General features: G+C 37.6%; 3 protein-coding genes and 1 long non-coding RNA gene across 6 annotated transcripts; 2 read left to right on the plus strand and 2 right to left on the minus strand.

Annotated features, from left to right (window-relative positions):
* Positions 1–4,069: 4,069 nt before the first annotated feature.
* On the minus strand, positions 4,070–6,056 carry LOC121997952 (pirin-like protein). Its single transcript, XM_042552638.1, has 7 exons — positions 5,587–6,056; positions 5,438–5,487; positions 5,317–5,355; positions 5,198–5,226; positions 5,046–5,108; positions 4,864–4,967; positions 4,070–4,726 (listed from the first exon to the last, which is right to left on the minus strand). Exons 1-7 carry the CDS (start codon positions 6,039–6,041, stop codon positions 4,240–4,242), a joined length of 1,227 nt encoding a protein of 408 aa, XP_042408572.1. The 5' UTR covers positions 6,042–6,056; the 3' UTR covers positions 4,070–4,239.
* Positions 4,602–6,143, plus strand: LOC121997954. Its single transcript, XR_006116402.1, has 3 exons — positions 4,602–4,742; positions 4,846–5,860; positions 5,987–6,143. It is a non-coding gene; the product is annotated as an uncharacterized LOC121997954 (long non-coding RNA).
* A 1,158-nt stretch (positions 6,144–7,301) lies between these two features.
* On the plus strand, positions 7,302–12,787 carry LOC121997953 (hepatocyte growth factor-regulated tyrosine kinase substrate-like). Of its 2 annotated transcripts, none has more exons than XM_042552640.1 (10): positions 7,302–7,491; positions 9,215–9,271; positions 9,338–9,405; positions 10,318–10,516; positions 10,590–10,696; positions 10,964–11,039; positions 11,127–11,186; positions 11,253–11,303; positions 11,800–11,878; positions 12,507–12,787. In XM_042552640.1, the coding sequence occupies exons 1-10, from the start codon at positions 7,411–7,413 to the stop codon at positions 12,587–12,589; spliced, it is 861 nt and encodes a 286-aa protein (XP_042408574.1). In that variant the 5' UTR covers positions 7,302–7,410; the 3' UTR covers positions 12,590–12,787. The 2 variants fall into 2 exon arrangements, with proteins under 2 accessions (XP_042408574.1, XP_042408575.1); XM_042552641.1 differs by having other exon boundaries at positions 10,596–10,696.
* A 162-nt stretch (positions 12,788–12,949) lies between these two features.
* Positions 12,950–20,111, minus strand: LOC121997949 (probable glucomannan 4-beta-mannosyltransferase 4). Of its 2 annotated transcripts, none has more exons than XM_042552635.1 (9): positions 19,507–20,111; positions 19,315–19,413; positions 15,523–15,775; positions 14,841–14,951; positions 14,159–14,295; positions 13,955–14,068; positions 13,668–13,867; positions 13,380–13,574; positions 12,950–13,287 (listed from the first exon to the last, which is right to left on the minus strand). In XM_042552635.1, the coding sequence occupies exons 1-9, from the start codon at positions 19,960–19,962 to the stop codon at positions 13,125–13,127; spliced, it is 1,728 nt and encodes a 575-aa protein (XP_042408569.1). In that variant the 5' UTR covers positions 19,963–20,111; the 3' UTR covers positions 12,950–13,124. The 2 variants fall into 2 exon arrangements, with proteins under 2 accessions (XP_042408569.1, XP_042408570.1); XM_042552636.1 differs by having other exon boundaries at positions 19,315–19,427; positions 19,507–19,642.
* Positions 20,112–23,342: the final 3,231 nt, after the last annotated feature.

Raw genomic sequence — 23,342 nt, forward strand, 5'->3', positions numbered from 1 at the left:
GCCCTTAAGATTTGGAGACATTATTTCTATGGTATTACCTTTGAGATATTCACTGATCACAAGAATTTGAAATATCTTTTCACGCAGAAAGAGTTAAACCTTCGACAGAGAAGGTGGATGGAGTTTCTGAAAGACTATGATTGCACTATCAACTACCACCCTGGAAAAGCTAATGTAGTAGCAGATGCATTGAGCAGGAAGTCTAGAGGAGTATTAGCAACTCACAGGGTGGTAGTTACGAATCTAGTCAGACAGTTTTCAGAGTTAGATTTAATTGAAGTAGGGCAAAGACAACATGGTATGCTAGTCTCCTTGATCGCACAGTCCCCATTGGTGGAGCGGATTAAGAAAAGTCAAATGGAAGACCAGTATCTCAGATCTATAGCTAGTGAGTTGGAGTTAGGCCCCAAGCTAGAATTCGCACGTGATATGGATGGATCTCTTCGGTTCTGAAGCAGATTATGTGTTCCGGAGGTACATCTTGTTATGGAGGATCTCCTTCGAGAAGCCCACCGATCGAGATTTGCAGTTCATCCTGGTGGTACACGGATGTATCGAGACTTAAAGCGATCATATTGGTGGAAAGGTATGAAAAGAGATATTGCAGATTTTGTAGCTCGGTGTCTAGTTTGCCAGCAAATTAAGGCAAAACACCATAGACCAGCCGGGTTACTTCAGAAGATTGCAGTGTCAGAATGAAAATGGGAGCATGTCACTATGGATTTTGTCACGGGGTTGCCAAGGACCTAGAGGAGACATGATTCAATCTAGGTGATCGTCGATCGGTTAACCAAATCAGCACATTTCTTACTGATTCGTAAGACAAAATCTTTAGATCGCCTAGCAGAGTTATATTGCAGAGAGATTACTAAACTCCATGGTATTCCCCTCAGTATTATTTCTGATTGAGATCCACGCTTTACTTCGAGATTTTGGCAAAGTTTCCAAAAGGCGTTAGGTATCGAGCTGCGCTTTAGCACCGCTTTTCATCCTCAGACTGATGGACAGTCGGAGCGCACTATCCAGACTCAAGAGGATCTATTGCGTGCTTGTATGCTAGATTTTGGGGGTAGTTGGGAAGACCATCTACATTTGGTAGAGTTTGCTTATAATAACAATTACCACTCTGTTATTCAAATGACACCGTTTGAGGCACTCTATGGCAGAGCATGTAGATCTCCTATTTTATGGGATGAGGTTGGTGAACGCCAACTCTTGGGCTCTCAGAGTGTTCAGCAAGATGCTGAGCTAGTACGAAAGATAGAGACTGTTGATTGCTCAGAGTCGCCAAAAGAGTTATGCAGATAAAAGACGAAGAATGTTAGAATTCACAGTAGGTGATCACGTATTTCTTTGTGTTTCACCCATAAAAGGAGTTAAGAAATTTGGGTTAAAAGGGAAGTTAACATCAAGATTTATCGGACCTTTCCAGATTCTTGAGCTGATTGGTGTTGTTGCATATCGACTTGCGTTACCCCCAGCTTTAGCAGAAGTACATAATGTCTTTTATGTTTCTATGCTGCGGAAGTATGTTCTGGATCTGACACATGTTTTGAAGGATCTTATAGTTCCCCTACAGTCTGATGCGATATACAAAGAGTTCCCTATTCGTATTCTGGATCGCAAGGAACATCAATTGCGAAACAAATGCATTCACCTCGTAAAGGTTGGGTGGCAACACCACTCTGATCACGAAGCAACCTAGGAACGTGAGGATGGTATGCGCACTCAATATCCTCATTTTACCTCAGGTATCGACGCACCACAATTACTTAAATTTGAGAACCAAATTTCTTTTAGTGGAGGAGAATGTTAAGTATAGAAAAAACAAAAAAATATGCAAAAGGTTTCATTGCCACTCCCATACTCATCCACATGCACCCCTTTTCTTTTCTTTTCCTCCTTTCTTCTCCTTCTTCTTCTTCTTCTTCTTCTTCTTCCTTTTTCTCCTCCTCCTCTTTCTCTTCTCCCGCGGCGACAAACGATCAAACTCTCCCCCTTCTTCTTCTCAAGCACAGTAACCCTCGTTTCCTCCTCCCGCACTCCTTCTCCTCCTCCAGCAAAGGGGCAGAGCACTGTTTTCTCCGGGCACTATCCCTTGCTTTCCCTTTCTTGCTGTCCTGCTTATCGGCAGCATCGGCGGAGCTCCTCGGAGTCTGTCAGAGTTCGCTAGACCACCAGAAAAGAGGGGAAAACAAAGCCCTAGTTGTTGCCCTCTTTTCTAGCCAACCACAGCAGCCATCAGAGATAGCTATGGCCTTCGTCGGAGCTCGCCGAGACAACCGGTGAAAAAGGGAAAAGGTTTTTCCTTACCCCTTCACTATCCTAGCAACCTTCTTTGTTTTCAACATTCCCTAACTGCCATAGTTACCTTTTGTTTCTCCAACAGCAACCCTAGCTGTTGTCCTTTTCTTGACAGTACCGCTGGAGTTTGCCGGAGCTAGCTGAAACAACTAGCGACAAAGGGAAAATAACCCTAGTTGTTACCCTCTTTTTCCAGCAACCACAGTAATCCATAGAAGGTATATTTTATATAATTTATGTAAATTGAATTATGGTTAAGATGAGTAAATAATTAGATAATAATGAAGGTGTCTTTTAGGAATGTGAGGTGGTATGAGAAAGCGAGATAAAATGATCCTTCGACTTCGAGTTGTAGATAAAAATTTAGATGTTTATGTCATGGTTCTTATTAGATAGTATTTTTGACTATTTGAGTTATGTTGTATTATATTTGTAGACACGATCTCGAGTGGAGCACGGTGACCTGCCGACACTCGAAGATTTTGCTGTACATAAAGTGGATACATCTCTCTTTGACTCATATTTATCCTTGTGCATGAAAAAAATACTATTGAAATTATATATATTCGTATAATTATTTTCAAAAGGGAATTAAAATGATATTACAATTAGCGAAATGGGTTAAAATAATAAAAATCACGGAGGGCAAATAATTGATATTATTTCTTGTTCTCATATGGATTTATACTGAGATTTATATGGGAAGGGTGATTTTTAAAATTAAAGAAATTTTCTGAATTACGCTTATGTTGATACCTGTCTTTTTGACTTGACCTTCTATACTCCATGCTTTGGATATTCCATCTGTTGATGCTTGTAGTTTTTTATATGTGAACCCTAGGATGATAAATTAAAAGATTTGATACGAAAATGTTAACTTAATTGACCATTTGATATGAAAAGAGAATAATTATGATAAATAGCTAAAATGGAATCCTTAAAGTGAAATAAGAAAGATGGTAAATGAAGAACATTAAAAAGTGAAGACCATGAGCCTAGTTTGTACAGCGCTTTATACTAGAGTACTGGACCATCCACATGTTATTGTGATAGCGCAGCGGCTCGCGGTCCATAGTACCTGACCGTACACTCGAGGCGTGGCGGCGTGATGTAGCCCTCGGTCAGTGTTTATTATATCTTCCACCGGTGAGGGCTGACAACCCGTACGTCAGATGACGTATGTGACAGATTTATACTCTGAGGAGGCTTTTAGCCTATGCATATGATATTACACTCTGATGATATGGACTCCAGTTATTCACTTTTTAGTTGATTTATCATATTTAGACTATGGATATACATGTCGATATTATCATGATAACTTGTATACCGATTGATTAAATAATAAGATTGAAAATTGATCTTAATTGATGATAATATATGAAGATGAATTTTAATTCTAACAAATAAATGTTATATGATCATACTATACACTTATGTATAGAACTCAAAGAAGAAATAAAAGTTGAAATAATAAATGATACTTCTTTGATTTCTTGAACAAGATTAAATTCATGCATATCTTTCTTGATATCTACTTAGCCATTTGGCTAACTTTCTACATTTCGTGATCTCTAGTTTTGTAGGCACAAGGACCCTTTTGATATTGTAATTGATTTTGAACTTCCATAGAGTTGCTCAAAGATTCCAATGTGCTGATTTTCTGATTTGTCTTACTTTTATTTCGTTGTATTTACATTCTGAAATTTTATTCCAGATGTCGTTGATCTGTATAGTCTTATAATCTACGAAAAACTAAGACATATATATAAATTTGATACATTCTTAATTATTCTATTTTGATAGTTCCTAAGATTTCTTATATTATATTGTCACCGAGTGAATACCGGAAACTAGACCCCGGGGCGTGACATTATTTCAAGGGGTAAACAATGAATATGCAGCGGAACATGTGAAGTAAACGATACATTTGATCTATTGCTGAGATTTCCACTTGCGAGCCCTCTCGAAGCCATTCATTCCGTACTGGTAATCGTGGAAGGCCTGCTGGATCTCTGCGTGGGTGTTCATCACGAATGGGCCGTGCTGCACCACGGTCTCCTTCAGCGGCTGCCCTCCGATCAAGGCAAACCTTAGCGGCCGCTCCGATCGGTTCCACACGCTCAGGCCGTCGCCGTCGCCGAGCACAAGCACGTGGTGGCTCGCCGCAGGGGCTGCGCTTGGGTCGCCGAAGAGGCCCTCGCCGTCGACGATGTAGACGAAGGCGTTCCACGACTCGGGGATGCGCTGGTGGATTTCCGCGCCGGGCTGCAAAGTGAAGTCGAGAAACATCGTCGGCGTTTGGGTGTATACGGGCGAGCGCACGCCGAAGGATTCGCCGGCGATGATGCGGACGTCGACGCCGTCCTTCTCCACCCTGCTTATTTCCTGGCTTTGCAATTCCTGGTATCTCGGCTCCATCCTGGGTAGCGGGAGCGGTAAACCCTAGTTATTCACTTGGGATCTATGATTCTTTATCCGAAAGATAACGAAAGGTCATTTTTTTTTTTATCTTGCTCAATTTCGATCGGTTCCGTTCAGAGAAAGGGGGAAACTTACATTTTGTCTTTGGAAGAGAGATTGATCCATAACTGCAATCCTTGGTTTTCGCCGTCGGCAGCCGGCATCTCTGAGTGCACGATCCCTCTTCCAGCAGTCATCCACTAGAGTTCAGTTCGGAGAAGACAAGCATTAGTTGGAACTCTGTAAACCCTAAATTCTTACTCTGTTTCAGAAATCACCTGCAGATCTCCTGCCCTGATTGTGCCTTCGTGACCAGCGAAATCTTGGTGAGTGAAAGCTCCCTGCATGATGCAAGCCATAGGAAATCGGAATCACCGAGGCAATCAGCGATAAACAAATTAGGGGAAAATCTTATGTGAATTGCTGCTACCTTCAGCATGTACGTCACTGTCTCAAAACCTGACAAAACGAAATTGAGGAGAAGATTTTTAGATGTATCGATCGGAGAGAACTCCTTGGGGCAATGAACAAGAGCAGAGTTTCACGAACCTCTGTGGGGATGATCCGGGAATCCAGCAGGAGCGGAAACTGCGAAAGAGAAATCTCTGAGAACCAGCAATTAAGAACTAAAACTGGGCAAAATCGAAAGAATCGTTCACAAATTTCAAACCTGTGAACTCGTCCAGCATCAAAAAAGGATCCAAGTTCCTCAATTCCGGCCTGGAGATCCACAAAATTTAAAAACCCACACACACACAAAACAGCAACACGTAAATCGCAGAAGCAAACAAATAGGCGGATGTGGGATCGATCGCTGACCTTCCAATGCTTCTCCGGACGGAAGCACCATCGCCGTCTTCTTGCGACTTGGCGAGGACCTTCTTCACCACCAGCCTGGGCTTCTCAAAGCTCGGGGCGCCGTGATCTGCCATGGAACTGAGATCGTGGAAGAACAAAAGACAAGGAGGCAGAAGGCAAAAGACGCTGATGAGGATGATGAAGGGCTTGATTGAGGCAGATCTGGAGTGGGGATTGAAATTTATACCAGCGCAGGGCCGCCTTGTCATGTTCTTAATGCGCGTGCGTTTGGCAGGTAAACCATTCATTTTATAGAACGGGCGTTGACGGCGGCACGCCGCCTTATTCGTTCTCCTTCCAAATTCAACCAGATTGAACGGCAATACGTGAAGGATGATGCATTGCGTTTGTATTATGTCAGCCTTACGGGAGAATGACGGAAGCCCTCGATTCATGCCACCTCGGATTAACGACATGACTTGTATCGGATAATTTTAATTTCTATATTTTTCATTAAAGGAAATAATGAAAGGCAAAAAACTAGATGAATATTTTTTCACCACATTTTACTAAACCCCGTGAGAAATTTCAATATTACTCATTTTACATACTCAATTTTATTAATTAAAAAACATCTATTACATTTCCATTATATCCTTTCTTCTTTCCATATTTAATTCTTTTTAAAAGAAATTTAACCTGTTTAAAAATTCTGTTTTTATTTTACACAGTTAAAATTTAAATTTGAAATATGAATATATTAAAGAGACTTTGAGAAGTATATTAATTTTAATTTAAAATGATTTAAAGTTTTTTAAATTTATCAATAAGTTTTTAGGAACTCATTGATAATGTTCATTAGTGAGTATTATTATTATATGCCTTATAATTAATTTGTGATAAATTTTATCAAACTTTAAAACTTCATTTCTCTCCATCTACACTATTGAATTTAGATATGAAATTATATATACATTAAACATCATTCAGTTTTGGACGAATAAATAAAAGTATTTTTTTTTATTTTTACCAATAATTAATTATCAAAAGTATAAGTTCAAAATATATGTAAATAATATAATACTAACAAATAGTTAGAACAATAAAATAATTTGTTATTTGGGAAGAGTCTCAATTAATTTGAGGGGTGATTATGATAAAATTAGGTGTCCTTTGCCGATCGAACGGACCAGATTACATCTCATGACATTATGCCATTTTTAAGATGTGTGCAGTATCCTCGTGATGTGCAAGACATCCTTGAGATGTAATCTGGTCCTCGTGTCCCCCTGCCGATCAAACGGACCAGATTACATCTCATGACATTATGATATATCTTTATCCTTGAGATGTAATCTGATCCGTCCGATCGGCAAGGAGATACGAGGACAGAGAAATTTGGGGACACAGGATTTGAACTCAGTTGCAGTTCAAATCCCCTGTCCCCAAATTTCTCTGTTCCCGTGTCCCCTACCGATCGAACAGACCAGATTACATCTCATGACATTATGATATCTTTAAGATGTGTGCAGTATCCTCGTGATGTGCAAGATATCATTAAGATGTAATCTGATCCATCCGATCGGCAAAGAGACACGAGGACAGAAAAATTTAGGGACAGAGGATTTGAACTCGTGTAGTTGGGCATTTTATAATTTCTGGTGCGTATTTAGAGAGTGTGGGGTTCTTTTTAAAAAATAATTTTGTACATTATTTAGTAAAAAATAATAATTTCCTCTTTCGGCCTCCTCCGTGGTCGATATTTTACCTTTCTCCTGCGCATTTTATGTTTTGGTAGGATCGGGGGAGAGGATCGGCATCGAGATCAAGGCCAAGGTCAGATCCATGGCGGAGACGCCGCCTCCTTTCCAGGAAGCATCCCGCTGCGACGTCTGCAACTGTAGTTTCAACACCTTCCGCCGTCGGGTACCTTCTTCTCCTCCTCCTCCTTTCGACATAGCCACCATCGGGAGAAAAATTTCTCCTGATATATATTTAATCGATCACTTGTCTATTTTCCTAATCTCAAAATATAGCAATTGATCTAAGTAGTGGAGTTTAGCTCATACTGACACATTGTTTTTTCGGTTCGGAATCTTGATTTTATCTGTATTGGAACTTAATAACGACTCACGAAACCATCGTAATATTGTTTCCCCTTTAATAAAGAGGAAACCTTCCTCTTCTTCTGAATTAGTTGTTCTCGTATAACTTTTTTTTTTGTTTAACTTTAACTATTATTTTTTAATCACTTTTTATCGATCAATGGACCACAATAGCGCCAAGTTTCTATCATGTAGTTATCCCAATGTGTTCTGACTATCTAAGTTAAACAAGGTAGTCTGTATTGAAAAAATACTGTTAGCTGGAAAAATTCACTATCTAAGTTTTCCCTTCCATTTCAGCTCAGCCATATTACTTGATTCTTATTCTATTTCATATTTTTATTTCCTTTTTCATCTTTCCTTAGTGTTAATGTTTCATGTTCTTGTCTGTATCATATCTATTTCAGTATAGACATATTCCTTTTATTTTGTATTCCAAGTTGACTATTGACGGCTTTAAGTAATAACAAGTAATTTAAACCTGCCATTACTTGACATGGAATCAGGGCCACCTCGAGGAATTTTAGATCATCCTTCTTCCTATTCCTGAATTCTCTCACCTGACATCTTCCTTGGGTTATTCTGAGGATTCATCTTTGCCTGATGCTCAAGTAGGGGGATCTTCTACCTGAGATCCTTCCTCATCCCCACTCACCTAACTGCTGAACCAAGAGAATCCCCCATCTAATGTTCTTTCCGTCGTCATTATAGCCCACCTCCTAAACTAAGAGAAGCCATTTACACTCATGATTTTCTCTGATCTTTGCTGATGCCTATCACCTAATGCCCAAAATAAGGTAAATATATCACCTAAAATCTTCGCTGACCTCCATTGCTGCCTAACACTCTGCATTACATCTCAACTAGTATCATTGCTGAGATCCACCAATGACTAACTTCCCTAGTGTATGTGCTTAGATACACCTGCGAGTCATTGACCTTCTAGTTGACTCCTTTATCTCAACCTGTGGGATCATAAGAACTCAATTTGGTTCTCAAATCATTTGAAATGGCAGACAAGGTTTTACTGATAGTCATCAAACTTGATGGTATAAACTACAACCAAGAGCCCTATCTGATGTTTTTTTCTGATAGGAAGAGTGATATGGAAATATGTCATTGATGAATGATAATCCACAACAAAAACAATGACCTGGATTGTTAACACAACTCTTCCATAATCATGCAGTTCAATAAGTCTGAATTCGTAAAGGAAATCTGGGATTTTCTTACTAAAAGGTACAGTCAAATATGGATACTTATTGTTGCTATAAAGTAATAAATTATTGTTGGCCTCAAAGAGAGTAGGAGCTTTACATGGCGCTATATCACATGGTAACCATTGCACTAACATTCTAGAAGCACTTTACACTACTGTGAATCTCTAACCCAGAATAGGTATCTTGCATATGATTTATAGTTATATTGAATATGTTTCTTTATAACACTTAGTTCGTACTCTGGATTTTCTTACATACAGTTTAACTGTGTTATGTTTGTCTCAAAGATTAAACGGCAACTCATTTGGTTCTTTTCATGGGCAGCATCATTGTCGACGTTGCGGCAGGACATTATGTCATGAACATTCTTCAAACTACATGGTACTTTCTATTATTGCTTTCTTTGTAATCAAGATCAAATTGCTAAGATGCTAATCAAATTCTCAGATCTTACCACAATTTGGCATATCTTCTGATGTCAGAGTGTGCTCTGACTGTTTCAACGACTCTTCTAGGTAAAGCTTCAACCTTTTCTTTTTATTATTCTCATTTAGCATCAATTCTTTATCATGTTTAATTTAATCTGTCACACCTAAATCATCATGGATCATTAATTTTATGGAAGACAAACAATAGCAATGGGAGATCTCAGATAACAAAACACATGATATATGTGATCGAGCATCAATGAGTGTTGCCGGATGATCTTCGTGTTGGTTGATGCCGTGGAATGTGGAAGAACAGAATACTCCTTTCCTGCTCAACTGTTGTCATTTCTCTTCTGATTGGCCCTTCATGCATGTGTGAATTGTTGGAGTCATCTCGTCCTTTGAAATCTAGTTTTAGATTGGGTCCATGATTCCAATGTTAAGTTTTGATTGTTCGACTGAAACCTTCTTAAATTTTAAACCTTGATCTTGGAAGCTAGCTACCTTTGTGTTCCAGGAATTAGTTTAGTTAACATCTGCATGAAACTTGGATTTGCTGAATTGGCAAACTCTTGTTTTGGTATTGACATTGACCATAGAGCTACTTGGCGTTCTTATAGCTTTTATCTCTTCAATGGGAACTTGTATAATGTGTTTCAATGATGCTTTCCCTTATTTGAAGGATGATTTGTTCATTTATTCTTGGTAATAAGAGTATCAATGATTTGTTTTTCATGTTGGTGAATGTTTGGAACTTGACTCAGTTCTGAGATCTGACTGTGTTCTTGTGTGACAAATGTGTATACCCTTATGATAAGAAACACTAATAAGCTCTAGAAAGAGGACTTTAAAGCAGTCAATTGTTTTTCACCTTAAGAGCTTGCAACATTCTTAGTATTTTTCATCACATTCAAATGAGTTCTTGGAAATTAGATTTACCTTTCACCTACCAACCTTGTAAATTTCCTTAAAATGATGCATTTGAGTTCTTTGTTTTAGGTTTCAGAAAGATAATAAACAGACTTCTCCGAATACCTCCAATGGCGCAGAGAACTCATTTTCAAGATTAACACTTAACGAGAATGCTGTTTTATTGGCTAAAACATCAGAAGAATCTGCAGCAGGTGTTCTGGAGTGCAAGTGTGGGATGCCTTTGTGTATATGTGTAGCTCCAACACCAGAACCAGTTCCTATACAGGTATATGCTGATAGAATTTTGGCTTAAGCTAGGTTTTTTGCTATGATTTTTAGATGCTCATGCACATGCATAGATGCAGAATACTACTATCTCAAATACCAAACCAAAGAAGGCTAGCAGCCAGAAATCTACAGAATCCATTTCAATGAAGCACGCTTCTACTTCTTCCAGGAATCCAAGGTTGCCTATCTGTTAGTTCCACTTAGACTTTGTTAGTTTTGAGACACTTAGCATAATGTAGCTTGAAATTAAATTCAGAATTGTTTTTTTCTCATCCTCGTTTGATAGTTTTCTTTGTCTAGTTTCTACTAATAAATTATTGCTTTGTCTAAGTTTGATTATTTTCCTTACAGTAGTCAGTTTTTTTTTATCTTGGGGTAACTTATTTGATTTTAGACACAGGAAGCTCCTGTTTTAGATTATGACATGCATTATTATTTATTGCAGCCCGATTTTTAACCATAGTCAAGCAAGCAACCTTACAATAGATAAGGCTAGTGCAAATTACGAAGTCAGTGGAGAGGTAAAAGTCTTTCATGGAACCTGAATGCTTGTTTCTTGCTCCTGGATCTCATATCACTGGATTATGGGGGTTATTTCTTCATTCCAGGGGTTAAGAGAAGCAATTAAGAATAGTGATGCTACTGCTGTCAAAGAACTTCTTAGTAAGGTATATAAGATGACTGTGAGAATGTAAAATGCTTTAGCCAAACCTAACTTTTCCTTTCTGGAGCAGGGTGTGGATCCAAATTATTGTGACAAGCAAGGCTTAACGTTGCTACATCTTGTAAGTCAATTCCCCTCGACAAATTTAAAATTTCTGAATTTTGATTTTTTAGGTGACCAGTTTAGCACTGTCTACCATTTATCCTTTTAAAACTTACTCTCATCTTTGTTACAATTTTTAAAATTGATGCATGTTCTTCTGTGGCTTGATATTTGTAAACTAGATTCAAAAGTTCTGGCTGGATACATGGTTTTTTAAATTATGCTTCTTTGAAGAATGTATCAACTAATATTCAACTCTATAAAAAGTAAATCTCTCTTGCTGGCTTGCCTAGAGCCATGGCAAATAAGTGGAATGTACATGCTTACCTGAAGTATACATTAGTTGTTAGCTATCATTCTTGATGACAAAATTTCTTAATGCAATCTTCAATAGGTGCCAATTCAACTTGCTTAAACAAGTAATATTTGTCAAGAAAAGCGATCCTTGAATGTTTGTGTGTGATTAAAAAATGTAAGAGATAGACATGTATGCTGGAATATTCTCTTCATTGTAGGCTGCAGTTTTTAACCAGACTGAAATAGCTTTCATCCTCATGGATCATGGAGCAAGCACAGAATCCAAAAATGCACAAGGTGATTGTTAGTTTCATGATTACTTGTGCAGTGACGCATAGTTATACAGTTTCAGCTTTCCTTTTATAATGGCTTGCAAATGCTTAGCATACTTAAACCTTTCTTTTTTTATTACTAATAAGATAATTGCATATACTGGTCTTCTTTTGGCGCTAGTGAGTTTTGACCAATTAATCTGTCCTCAAATGTCAGTCATATTCAATACATTCTCCCACTGTGCCAGTTATGTTTGTAGAATAAGCATAGCTTCAAAAAGAAAAAAGAAACAAAACATTCATATCTCAAGTAAAAATGAAGCCAAACCTCCCTGTTCTTTGTAACCCAGTTTCCTAGTACTATTCTCACAGCTACGTGGTAATTCTTGGCTCTATCTTGGTTTTTGAAACATTGAACTCTATCAAGCTTGCAGAAAAAATGGAAAATAGTTATGCTGTGTAATAATGGGGATTGAATGCTCCGTACCAATGGCATTTATTTGCTTTCAAATAAATTTGAAGGTAGATGATATTATCCAACGTTTGAAGTTGATTTAAACGATGCGCATCAGCAAGGAGCATGAGTAGATATTTACGCATTTTCCACAAGGAAACTCTGCTACTACCTCACTCTGCGTATTCTTTTTTATCAGGCGAAACACCTGTGGATTGTGCTCCCACCATGTTGCAGTACAAAATGCGCAAGAAAATGGAGGAACTTGTGTCCATCGGATAATCAAGAAATCGTGTTTGAAATTAAGACTTCTGATGTTAACTATGCTCATTTCATTCCCTGCTTCTGTTTTATGAGAAGACAATCAAGCATGATTAAAAAGCAGTGTGTCGGTATGACAGATACTTCTGTTGTAGAGAGTGCGTTTTTTCTCACTCTACTTGAAACAATAAGTAATAATTCAACTACTTTGTGTATTCATTGCCCTTTGCTCTTAGATCTTCTAGATTAGGACATGTGAATGAAGTGGTTTCTTTTACTGTACTTGGTAGCCATCGACCTAAGAAAGAAAGTCACATGGATTGTCCTTTGTCTGAACCTCCCACCTAACAGTTCGACAATCAAGAGTATCATCACTATCACTTGAAGGAGATCAATCCTGCCATCTTCATTTAAAGACATTTATATTTCAATCAACAATGTCACCCACTGTTCTGGAGCAATTGACACACAAGTAGAAACCCTAATTTTGCAAAAGTAAAAGAATCGGTTTGGATCAATTTAACAAATACAAATGAATGGACTATAATCTAGCTTGCTAGAAGTTGGAGGTGGATGTCCCAACATATCCGAACCCTATAATAATGAATGCAAAAGCTTGAAGGTAGATATATACATAGTAATAGTTTTCTCCAAATGCAATATTGTAGGATGCACAAAACAGGAGGTAGACTGCAAACCCAAGCTGCGAGAAACTCACCCTGAGTTCCAAAACATAATGAGAGACATCATTAGCATCGGCTAAAAATTATCAAAAATCAAAAAGAAATAATAAACTCGGGGTGTGCTTTACTTGTCTTGGAGAGATGATCTGGTTGGTTGTGAGAAACTGATTTCAAGTTTTCCATTGAGTGTTTCACCTAGTTTCTCGGTAACAACCCACTCGTTGAAATTGGCCGTCTCAAGAAGACCAATTATGGCTGCTTTCATTCGGTGCATGGACATTACATTCTCAAACAAAATCCAGAATGGCATTATGTGGAGAGAGCTGCCACCAAAACAATTTCCAGATGTTGAGAATAAAAAATACAAAAAACCCCGAGTACCACCCTGAGGTGCTTAAGCCTGGTGCATCTAATACCTGGGATTTCTGATGGCATTGAGAAAGGTAATTGTTGTAGGAATGTAGAACACCCCCCAAATGGGGATGCTCACTTCTGGAACTAAGACTGTTGTTGGTATCACAATGCAATAGAAAGAAAAGGTGACGATTGGGGCCACAACCCTTCTAACAAAGAAGAAGCTGTAGATCAAGTGAATTTTCTTCCAAATGGATACCTCCTGTTCCAGTAGGAGAGGAAAACACACCAAACTGAAATCAGTCTAACTATGTTATCAAAGAATTTTTGGTATAAAGCTCTTTCATACCATTGCAATTAAGATTTCCCATGCCATTTTTCTAAATAAGTTGGCAGCCCCACAAGTCCAACGGTGCTGTTGATTGCAGTAGGCCTTAAATGTACTTGGAAGCTCACTTCTGACCTGCACTTGTACAAAACAAAAAACATGAAGTTTTAGTAGATGCCATTATGTGAATGGTACTATCCTAGGTTTAGTGCAAACTTGATTTACCTTGATGTTGCCGACATACAAAAATTGCCAACCTCTGAGGCTTGCGCGAACAGCCAAGTCCATGTCCTCTACCGTTGTTCGATCTTTCCAACCCCCAGCTTCATTGATGGCAGATATTCGCCAAACTCCAGCTGTCCCTGAAAATGCTCACTGTGCTGAATGAAAAATAGTACCTACCCTAAATATATTGTTTGATATATACATCCAATATTAAAGATATATTGAAATAGTGGATTTTTATACTTTTTGAATCAATTTGTCCATTTGTGTTTATAAATTGTTCTCACATTATGAATTTACACAAATAATTAGCAAGTTCTTAACTGCAGGTAGGGGTTTAGATTGTAAATCAGGTGATATTTTTTGACTTTACTCTGTGCTTTTAATACATTTCATCTAGAAACATAATGATATTGAAAATAATATGTAACTATGTAGCAGTAAAAGGATATAGAATCACGTTCATAAATTCATTTTTTGTTTCTAGAGGAAAATGTAATTTGCACTAAGATATAATGATTTGTGACTTGTTACAGTTAAATGGTACTTCATGCATTTGAAGACAATAGCAGTAAACTAGTAATCTTTATGTATGTAACTGAACTAGATTTTAAGCAATTCATAATCAACAAATATTGCTCCTCAGTGGTTCTCGGTTGTAGAACTAATGTTTTTCCCTTACCATTAAACCCGAAGAAGGCATGCGAAGATGATCCCGACTCTTGCTCCACTTTGAAGTGGTAATCAAGTGATATCTTCTGTATCCTGGTCATCAGGCACTTGTTATAGTTCACTGCAAAATGCCCGGCAAATGCTGTGTCAGCGACCTCCTGTCAATTCGACAATTACAAAAATCAGGATGAAAAAAGGCATGCACCACTTTAAGCTAAATTATCTGAGGACCGGTACAATTTCAATAGTTATGTCTGTGAAGTTCATATCATTGAGCAATCTTCTTCACTTTTAAGTCATTCTCTAGTGTTTAGTTAATATAGGATACTTGCTGCACTGGTGCCACGGAAATTGATGCATAAGATATCTGAGCTACCCGATGGCTTACAGGAGTTCTAGTGCAATGAAAACCCTACCTTAAAATAAGATTATCACAGAAAAACAGCAAGAGTAGTTAAGCAGATAGAATATATAGATCGCCAATTTAAGGGTCTTATCAACTTTGTTTTGAGTGCTCTAAATAAAAAATATAAAATGAAAAGAGTTCCAGTTTGATGATTGATGATCAAATTACATTTATCTTCTGTAAAGTAACATCAACCTAGTTCTTCAGAAAAGGAAGTTAAAGATAAAACATTCTCTTTAAAGCTAGATTAACTGAAAAGACCAAGAAATAGCTGGGAATAACTTACCGAATTCCCAGCGTGCCTGAACCAGGGCAATTTTTTCATTATACACGAGAAATGGAATTGTTTTGATGAGAAAGTCTGATTCTGGTTGGAAATCAGCGTCAAAGATGGCAACAAAATCACATTGCTCCACATATGGATGTTCCATGCCTTTTCTCAAGGCTCCAGCTTTATATCCCTTCCTGTTTTCTCTAACCTCATAGGCTACGTTGACTCCTTTGTTTGTCCAAGCCCTGCATTCTAGCTCCACCAAGTTCTACAGAAAAATCGACAAAGGATAAGACAAAGACACTACTTTTTGTTTGATTCCGTAATTCCATTTTATAGTCAAGTGAGATTTTACTTCTTTATGACTAAGACAAAAATTAGACAAAACAAGTCATTCACTTAGGAATAGAAATTGCATTTTTTTTTTATTGGATAAAAACGTAATGCTGCACAGTGCCGGATGTTTTGGCTCCTTAATAAATGCTCTCCTTCAAGGATTCCACAGTAAATTCGACTTATATGTTTAATGAAAAGTCAAACCTGCTTAAGGGGAGTGGAAGGACAGGGATACCATAAAAAAAATATTTTATTATCTTAACTTGATTTTCTTATGTTTAAGAGTATCCACATTGGTTGAAAATATTTCTCCTAAGTATTTATGGTCTCCATTTCTACATCACTCTTCAAATATCTTACTATTCAAATATCACAAATCTCACAATAAAATATCTCACCAACCAAATATTTATAGGTTTCACCCATCAAATATCTCACTTTCAAATATCCCCAACTTCACAATCAAATATTTCACCAACTAAGTATTTATGAGTCACACGACCATTTTATTAACTTATATCTAATTTTGCATTTAAATAAAATTAATATATATTTTAATATATTTCGTCTATCATTTAATATAATTATTTTAGTATTAATATTTTATTTAAATGGAAACAATACAACATCGGACGCACACATTTTTTAAAAAAAACTAATATACGAGTTCAAATATTTCACAAATTCAAAATTGAATAACTAAATATTTTATAGATGATAAATTAGTTATTTACTCATCACGATGGCATGTTTCCCAGACGTGTTTAACCAAATCATGATGAAGCTGATAATGCACCTAAATATCACATAATTCGGAATTTCTTCGAATGTATTTAACAAATTCACTAGTTGAGCTATGATTCACTGTGACAGTATCTTGTTTTTCGCGATCCCAAATCGATATTGCATGACCTTCGTCCTCCACAATCATGTTATATAAAATAATGCACATATACATGATTTCTTTGCATTTATCCATAAACCAATGTAGCCCTAGACCTCTTATAATTGTCCAACGAGCTTGGAGACGTCAAATGCTCGCTCGACATCTTTTCTTACAGCCTCTTATCTTTCTTTAAATTTCATTCTTTTCGGATCCTGAGGGCAGAAAAAACTCTTGACGAAAGTGGCCTATTCAGGATATATACCATATGTTAGGTAGTATCTTCTTGGATATTGTGTACCGTTCATAATATAGTTAACTTCCAATGCATTTACTTTCAAGACATCATTAAAAATAGGTGATTCATTAAACACATTGATGTCATTGCGAGATTCAACAACTCTAAAAAATGAATGCCATATCCACAAATCGACAAATGTGATCGCCTCAAGCACAATTGTTGGATAGCCATGATCGCCTCATGTGTACTGTTCCTTCCACTCGACTAGACAATTTTTCTAGGCCCAATGCATGCAATCAAGACTTCCTAACACCCCAGGGAACCATGCTTTTGTTCATGCATTTCAAGCAAACGAGTGATGTAAGTTGCATTGGGTTTTCTTAAGTAGTCACTTCCATATATTTGTATCACACATTGGTAACAGTTGGACAAGCATTCGAGGCAGTTGTTTCACCCATTCACAGGTACTCGCCAAATTAGTCGACGGAACCTCCATAAACCAGTTGATGGATAGCCACCGTGCATTTCTGAAGCGACAACAAACCTTTTCTCCTCGCTGCATCTTCCTTCTATTTAAAATATCCACTAGGATGATTTCCCAAATCAGTGGCTATGTGCAAAAATAACTCTTTTCTCATTCGGAATCATCGTCGGAACATGTGATCGGTATACATTGGCTCAACAGAGAAATAATCATTGACAAGTTGAGTGTGTCCAGCTACACGTTCTTTGTTAATTGCCCTTTCTTCTTTGTGTACTCCCATAATAATCTTGTATAAATTCAGTCACTCTAAATTGATTGCACACTACCATTATGAATAACGCTTCACCGAGATCTGATATTGTAGGGCTCGTTGTGTCTTCGTGAATATTAGGACAAACTCAAGAACTTTTCTCACTAGAATTTTCGTCGATATTTGGAGAATTGAACAAATCTCTATAATGATCGGAATTTTTTTATCCATTTCTCTATAAATTTTTTGGTATGCAATGAGTGTGGAATTGATGAAAATAAATGCAATGAACGATGTATATATAGGCGGAAAACGAACGTTGCCCAACGTTCAGAAAAAATAAATGTTGATTACGTTCGGTTTTGATTTTTTTTTCCCAAGCTTCGATTTTGCTTTTCCAACTTCGATTTTGATACATTTTTTTTGGTCCCCAAAAAGGTCCAAAAACATTAATTAAATTAAAAAATAAATAAATGGTAGCCTACCTTTTGGTGGGCCCTACAAAAGAGAAATCACCTGGCACAAGTTTGTGCTAGGTGATTTCTTATCATCCCAAAAATATCCCCTCTTTTGACCGCCGCGCGGGGTGGGGGGTGTATTTGGAGATTGGAGTTGCTCTAATGAATAGTCAAATGATAACGTGAACCCTAAAACTATCCAAAAACTTTAGGTATTATATGACATGTCTCATATTTTTCAATAATTAGGCATGGATGTCATGTCTACAGCGAAGAAGCATAAAGTGAAATGGACATTTCAACAACTCATGAAGCTATTAACCACTCAGCTGACTTAAAGAATAACAGTTGCGTCGTTAAAAGTTCTGGCAGGTATTTCTTTAAGGATTGTTGCATTAAAGAAACCCTGTAAGAAAGCTTTTGACTAACTCTCAGAAGAAAAGAACAGTTACATTCCGTCTGGAAATGATGTGCCTTTCTCATGAAAAGTTGTCAAAAATCTTTAAAAATTCAAACACCTATGCTTCTTTGTTCAGATAGCTTTAAAAAAGAAAAAAATAGTCCGGTGCACAAAGCTCCCGTCACGTGAGATCCCAGGGAAGAATCCATTATACGCAGTCTTATCCTACATTTTACAAGAGACTGTTTTCAGGATTCAAACCGGCGACCTTTTGTTCAGATAGATTAACTTTATAAATTTCAAATTCCAGTAAAACAACTCTAAGCAAAATCAATGTAGCATCCATTGATTTACTACCAGACAAACTAAAATTAGGGACGCACAAACAAATTATCTAAGATTCATGATATATTAGTTTGGTAAGGCTGAGAAACAGTCCAAGATCACTACTTGAATTGATCAAAATCCTAGTCATATGCCCTGGTGTGGCTTGCTCAGCCAGACAATGTCAAAGCTATTCTGAAACAAAAAGTAAAGTACCACCCACCATCGCTTACTCTTCTTGTCTAAAGATTTGGGACCTGCCCATGAATGTTTGGTATATTCTGATGCCGATGGCAAACAATTTCACATGATTGGTAGATTTCTTCGTCTAACATAGACTTGATAAAGTTGCATCTAGCCTTAAGAATAAAACTAAAGCATGATCTCGAATGGTGAGCGCCGTGTGGCTGGATCGGGTGAGGATTGATTACCTTAATCTCAGGGTCCGTGGAGTCATCAAGAACTTGGATTATGATCCTATCTGGTGGCCACGTTAGGGCACAAGCTGCTCCGATTGACATCTTGTACACCTTCAACATCACTTCTATAGATCAGAAAAGAAAAGGAGCTGAATCTGATAGAATCTGGCTATTACCAAGCAAGTTGAGGACAAACCCTACTACCTCTTTCTCATTGAACATGGGTATTTGGACTAGCACGATGGGGAAAGCTGCGCTGCTCATCTCCTCATCATTTGTGGCAATGGGCTCCCACCGGTAGCGTTTCTCCGGCGTGCGGCAGAGAAGCTTTGCCCCGAGGCTGACGGCGCTCATGAACACCGCTTCCATCATGAGCATCACCGACATGGCCAAGCACAGAGCCACTGCGGCTCGCAGGACCGGCGCGATCGCCTTCGCCCGCAACTCGACCCAAACGGCGCAGATCTCCTCCGCCCACAAGCTTCCCGAGGAATCAAACGGGGATGCAACGACCGCGGAGACGGATGAGCGAATGGACGGAGCCAGCTTGAGTGCTTTGTCAATGGCCGAGCTTAAGTGGAGATGGGGTATGGGGAGGGCGGAGGAGGGGGCGGGGAGCGCCAGAAGAGCGACCATTACCAGCATCGTCATGGACTCCATGAATCTAGATCATCTCCAGCGATCAGCCTTCGAGCATCAATCGAGATGTGCTTGTTTATGCAGCTTCTGTAGAGCTGTGCTTCAACGTTGGAGCTTGCTTGCCAGACGCTGTCGCTTATGCTGGGCCCGCCACGGGAGGAAGAAATAATCTCGGTTCCAGCTTTCACGATCCGGCATTGGATTGGAGAGTCTTTCCTGTCGCCTGTCTGTCTGTCTGTACCGTGTCTATTGAGGGACCAAAATAATTCTTTCCTTTTGCAACATGAGAACAATGTTTAATTTTTTTTTTTTTAAAAATAATGTAAGTGATTGCAACTGTATTTGATTATTAAAAGTGATATTTGAGATTATCCAAATCTTTAGGGTTGATGAAGATAAGTTTCAAGCGGGCAACTTTAATTGATTGTTAGCTTCGGTTATTGTCGGTGTAATAATTCTTTGAGTGATTGAGTTCGACTATGTTATTTGTCTTGATGTATGATAATGTTATTGATTTGTGTGCTTCGAATTTATAAGAATTTAATAGGTTGGATATGGTATGAGATTGTGACTCAATAACGTCAAATTGTGGTGATTAAAATTTGGCACGACCAAATTGATTTGGTTTGGCTCAATGGCTCAGTGAAAAAAAAAAAAATACTCATCCACGTGCTTCCGTTCTGAGACCTTATGGAAGAGACGTGAATTAAATGGTCTCCTAGTGAAAGGAATTTATTTCTAAAAGTAATGAATTTTAAAGGATTTAAATCTTATTTTTTATGATATAAATATATCTGAGTAGTATCAACTTGACTACATCCATAGGGCAATGTCGCAACTAGTAAGGTTATGATTCAATGGTTTAGTATGGTAAAAGGTGGCTTACTCACTCCAAGTCTCTCTCATCATCAGCTCTACAATGAGATGAAAAGAGTAAATTGTGATAACTGAGTGGCCTCTTTAGGCGGGAGAAATTTTATTCTCTAAGAGATTATTCTCCTGGGAATTCGATCTCTGTTTTCATATGACAATCTATCATCTAAGTACCAACTCGGTTATGACTGTAGAAGTTGGCAATAAGTACTAGGATAGTTGGTTCAATAACTTAGTGCAACAAAAGGTGATAACTCTCACCTCGGGGCTCCTTCATAATTGCCTCATGTGATCTAGAAGGGAGATAAATCATGGAAGTTTCGTCCAACATAGTGACTATTTGCATAGGGGTCAGGTGACTTGCGATACATTTCACACAGGCTAGAAATCGATCTCATGACATATTATAGTACAATATGCAAGTACCAATTATGCTAGTCCGTGGGGTGTCTTGATGCCTTAGTTCTAAAAAGAAAAAAAAATCTTCACCCTAGCAGGCCCTTAAGGACATGACTCACACTATTAGAAAGCAGTAAATCATGTATCGATAAGGTCCTCATATGAGAGGGTATTTTCATAGCTTTTGTCAAGATTTGACCTTTGCACAATTTTATAAATTTACTACATATGCACTAACTCGACTACACCATTGGGACTGATATGAGGTGGAGTCGAAGATATTTGACAAAGGTACAGATCATCACATATAAAAGACCGAGAGTGGTGGACAATAAAAAGTTCTGATAAATGGAATGCCTAAGAGTAGGAACCATGAAATGAAAGATTGTGTGAATTGTAATATTTGGTTCACGTTTTTGAACAACACTATCATTGGATGAATTGGATAAGCTAGGTAAGAGCGGTTAGGAATTGTGATACATCAATAATAAACTAAAGGATACATCTACAATAAGATCTAGCTATCATCAATCTCTAAAGCAATATTAAAATCAAAACAATTAACTAGCGAAGAGCTAATTTGAATATGTTGCAAGACTATTGCTTCTTACTTATTATCGAAGATCCTGTAAGCGCAGCAGATGTTTTCCACATGATTGAGCCGACAACCCAAGGCCCTTCTCAATGGGGGAGAAGAAGCAAGAGGAAGAGAGCAAGATTCAGCATGCCCTAATTGAACCAATCTCTTCCTTTATATATTTGGTCAACCTATATGGGGACTATCTACCATAAAGCCTATTCATCATTACTAATCCATCAATGTTAATGAAGCGGGTAATTGGACCTACACATTGAATCCACGTCTATTTAATTCAAACCCATTTTATATGCAATCAAGCATTAGATCACTTAATATTGGGATTTAATTTTATTAATGACAATTAATTGTGTACGTGTGTTAATTATGTGTAAGCCACCTTATGGAGATTAAGCTCACCCATGTAGACTTAACTAGATTTAGTTCACCCATGTGGACTCAATCATATAATTTTCCACTTGACCTATACTTGATTTCTTATATACCACACATGCCAAACTTTATGGGTTGAATATCCCTTTAAACAATCCGACCCATTAAATCAATTAATATAGGACTAAAAAAGTCATAGCTACTATAACTATAACAAGACCCAACAGTAATTGCAGTACTAATATCATTAATGACATAGATAAAATATGGATGTGTAGTACAAGAATGACACAAAATGTGATCTATAAGTGTTCATTCTCAACAAGTTCTCTTTATGACCCAAACCGGGTACAAATCATATTTACCAAAACCTTATTCTAAATCGTAGTAGTAAATCATGATTTAATCTTAAGACTCCAAATGGAGTTCACATCACATTTACAACAATCAAATGTAAAAACTACAACAGTAAATATGATATCCATATGCTAGAGAAAGTCAAAATCATGCATACATATAGAAAATCTGTAGTATATATAATGAGCCAAAATATGTGTTCATGAATATAGAGCATCATGCAAAATATAGATTCATACATAATTGATACTTCATCAAAAGGAAGAACCTCATGTTTAGCACATATTGATGAAACAACTTGGGTGACAAGCTCTTGGTGAGTGGATTCGCTAACATGGAATCTGTTCTTATATGCTCTATCATTATTTGACTATTCTGAACTCTTTTTTTTTAATTGTCAAAAACTTTATGTCAATGTGTCTAGACTTCAATGAACTACGGTTGCTCTTGTAATATAATTCTATAACTTTATTATCATAGTTGATCTTTAATGACTTGTCAATACCCCCAATGATTTGTAAACCTGTGATAAGGTTCCACATCTATATCCCGTGGTTGGAAGCTTCATAACAGGCTATAAACTCTGCCTCCATAGTAGAAGTAGCTATTAGCATCTGTTTAACATTTTTCCATGATATAACCCCTCTTACCTGTTGGATGCTACTCGGAATTCCGTTCTGTTTCCCTTGTATAAAAATTTGTACGAGCACAAAACTTTCCTAGCAACCCATGTGTTCTTAAACTTGGATTGCAAACGAAACTTAACATTATTAATCCAAGTTCAAACCATGTGTTCTTCATA

Source organism: Zingiber officinale, chromosome 6A (genome assembly GCF_018446385.1).
Source record: "Zingiber officinale cultivar Zhangliang chromosome 6A, Zo_v1.1, whole genome shotgun sequence".
Classification (NCBI taxonomy): Eukaryota; Viridiplantae; Streptophyta; class Magnoliopsida; order Zingiberales; family Zingiberaceae; genus Zingiber; species Zingiber officinale.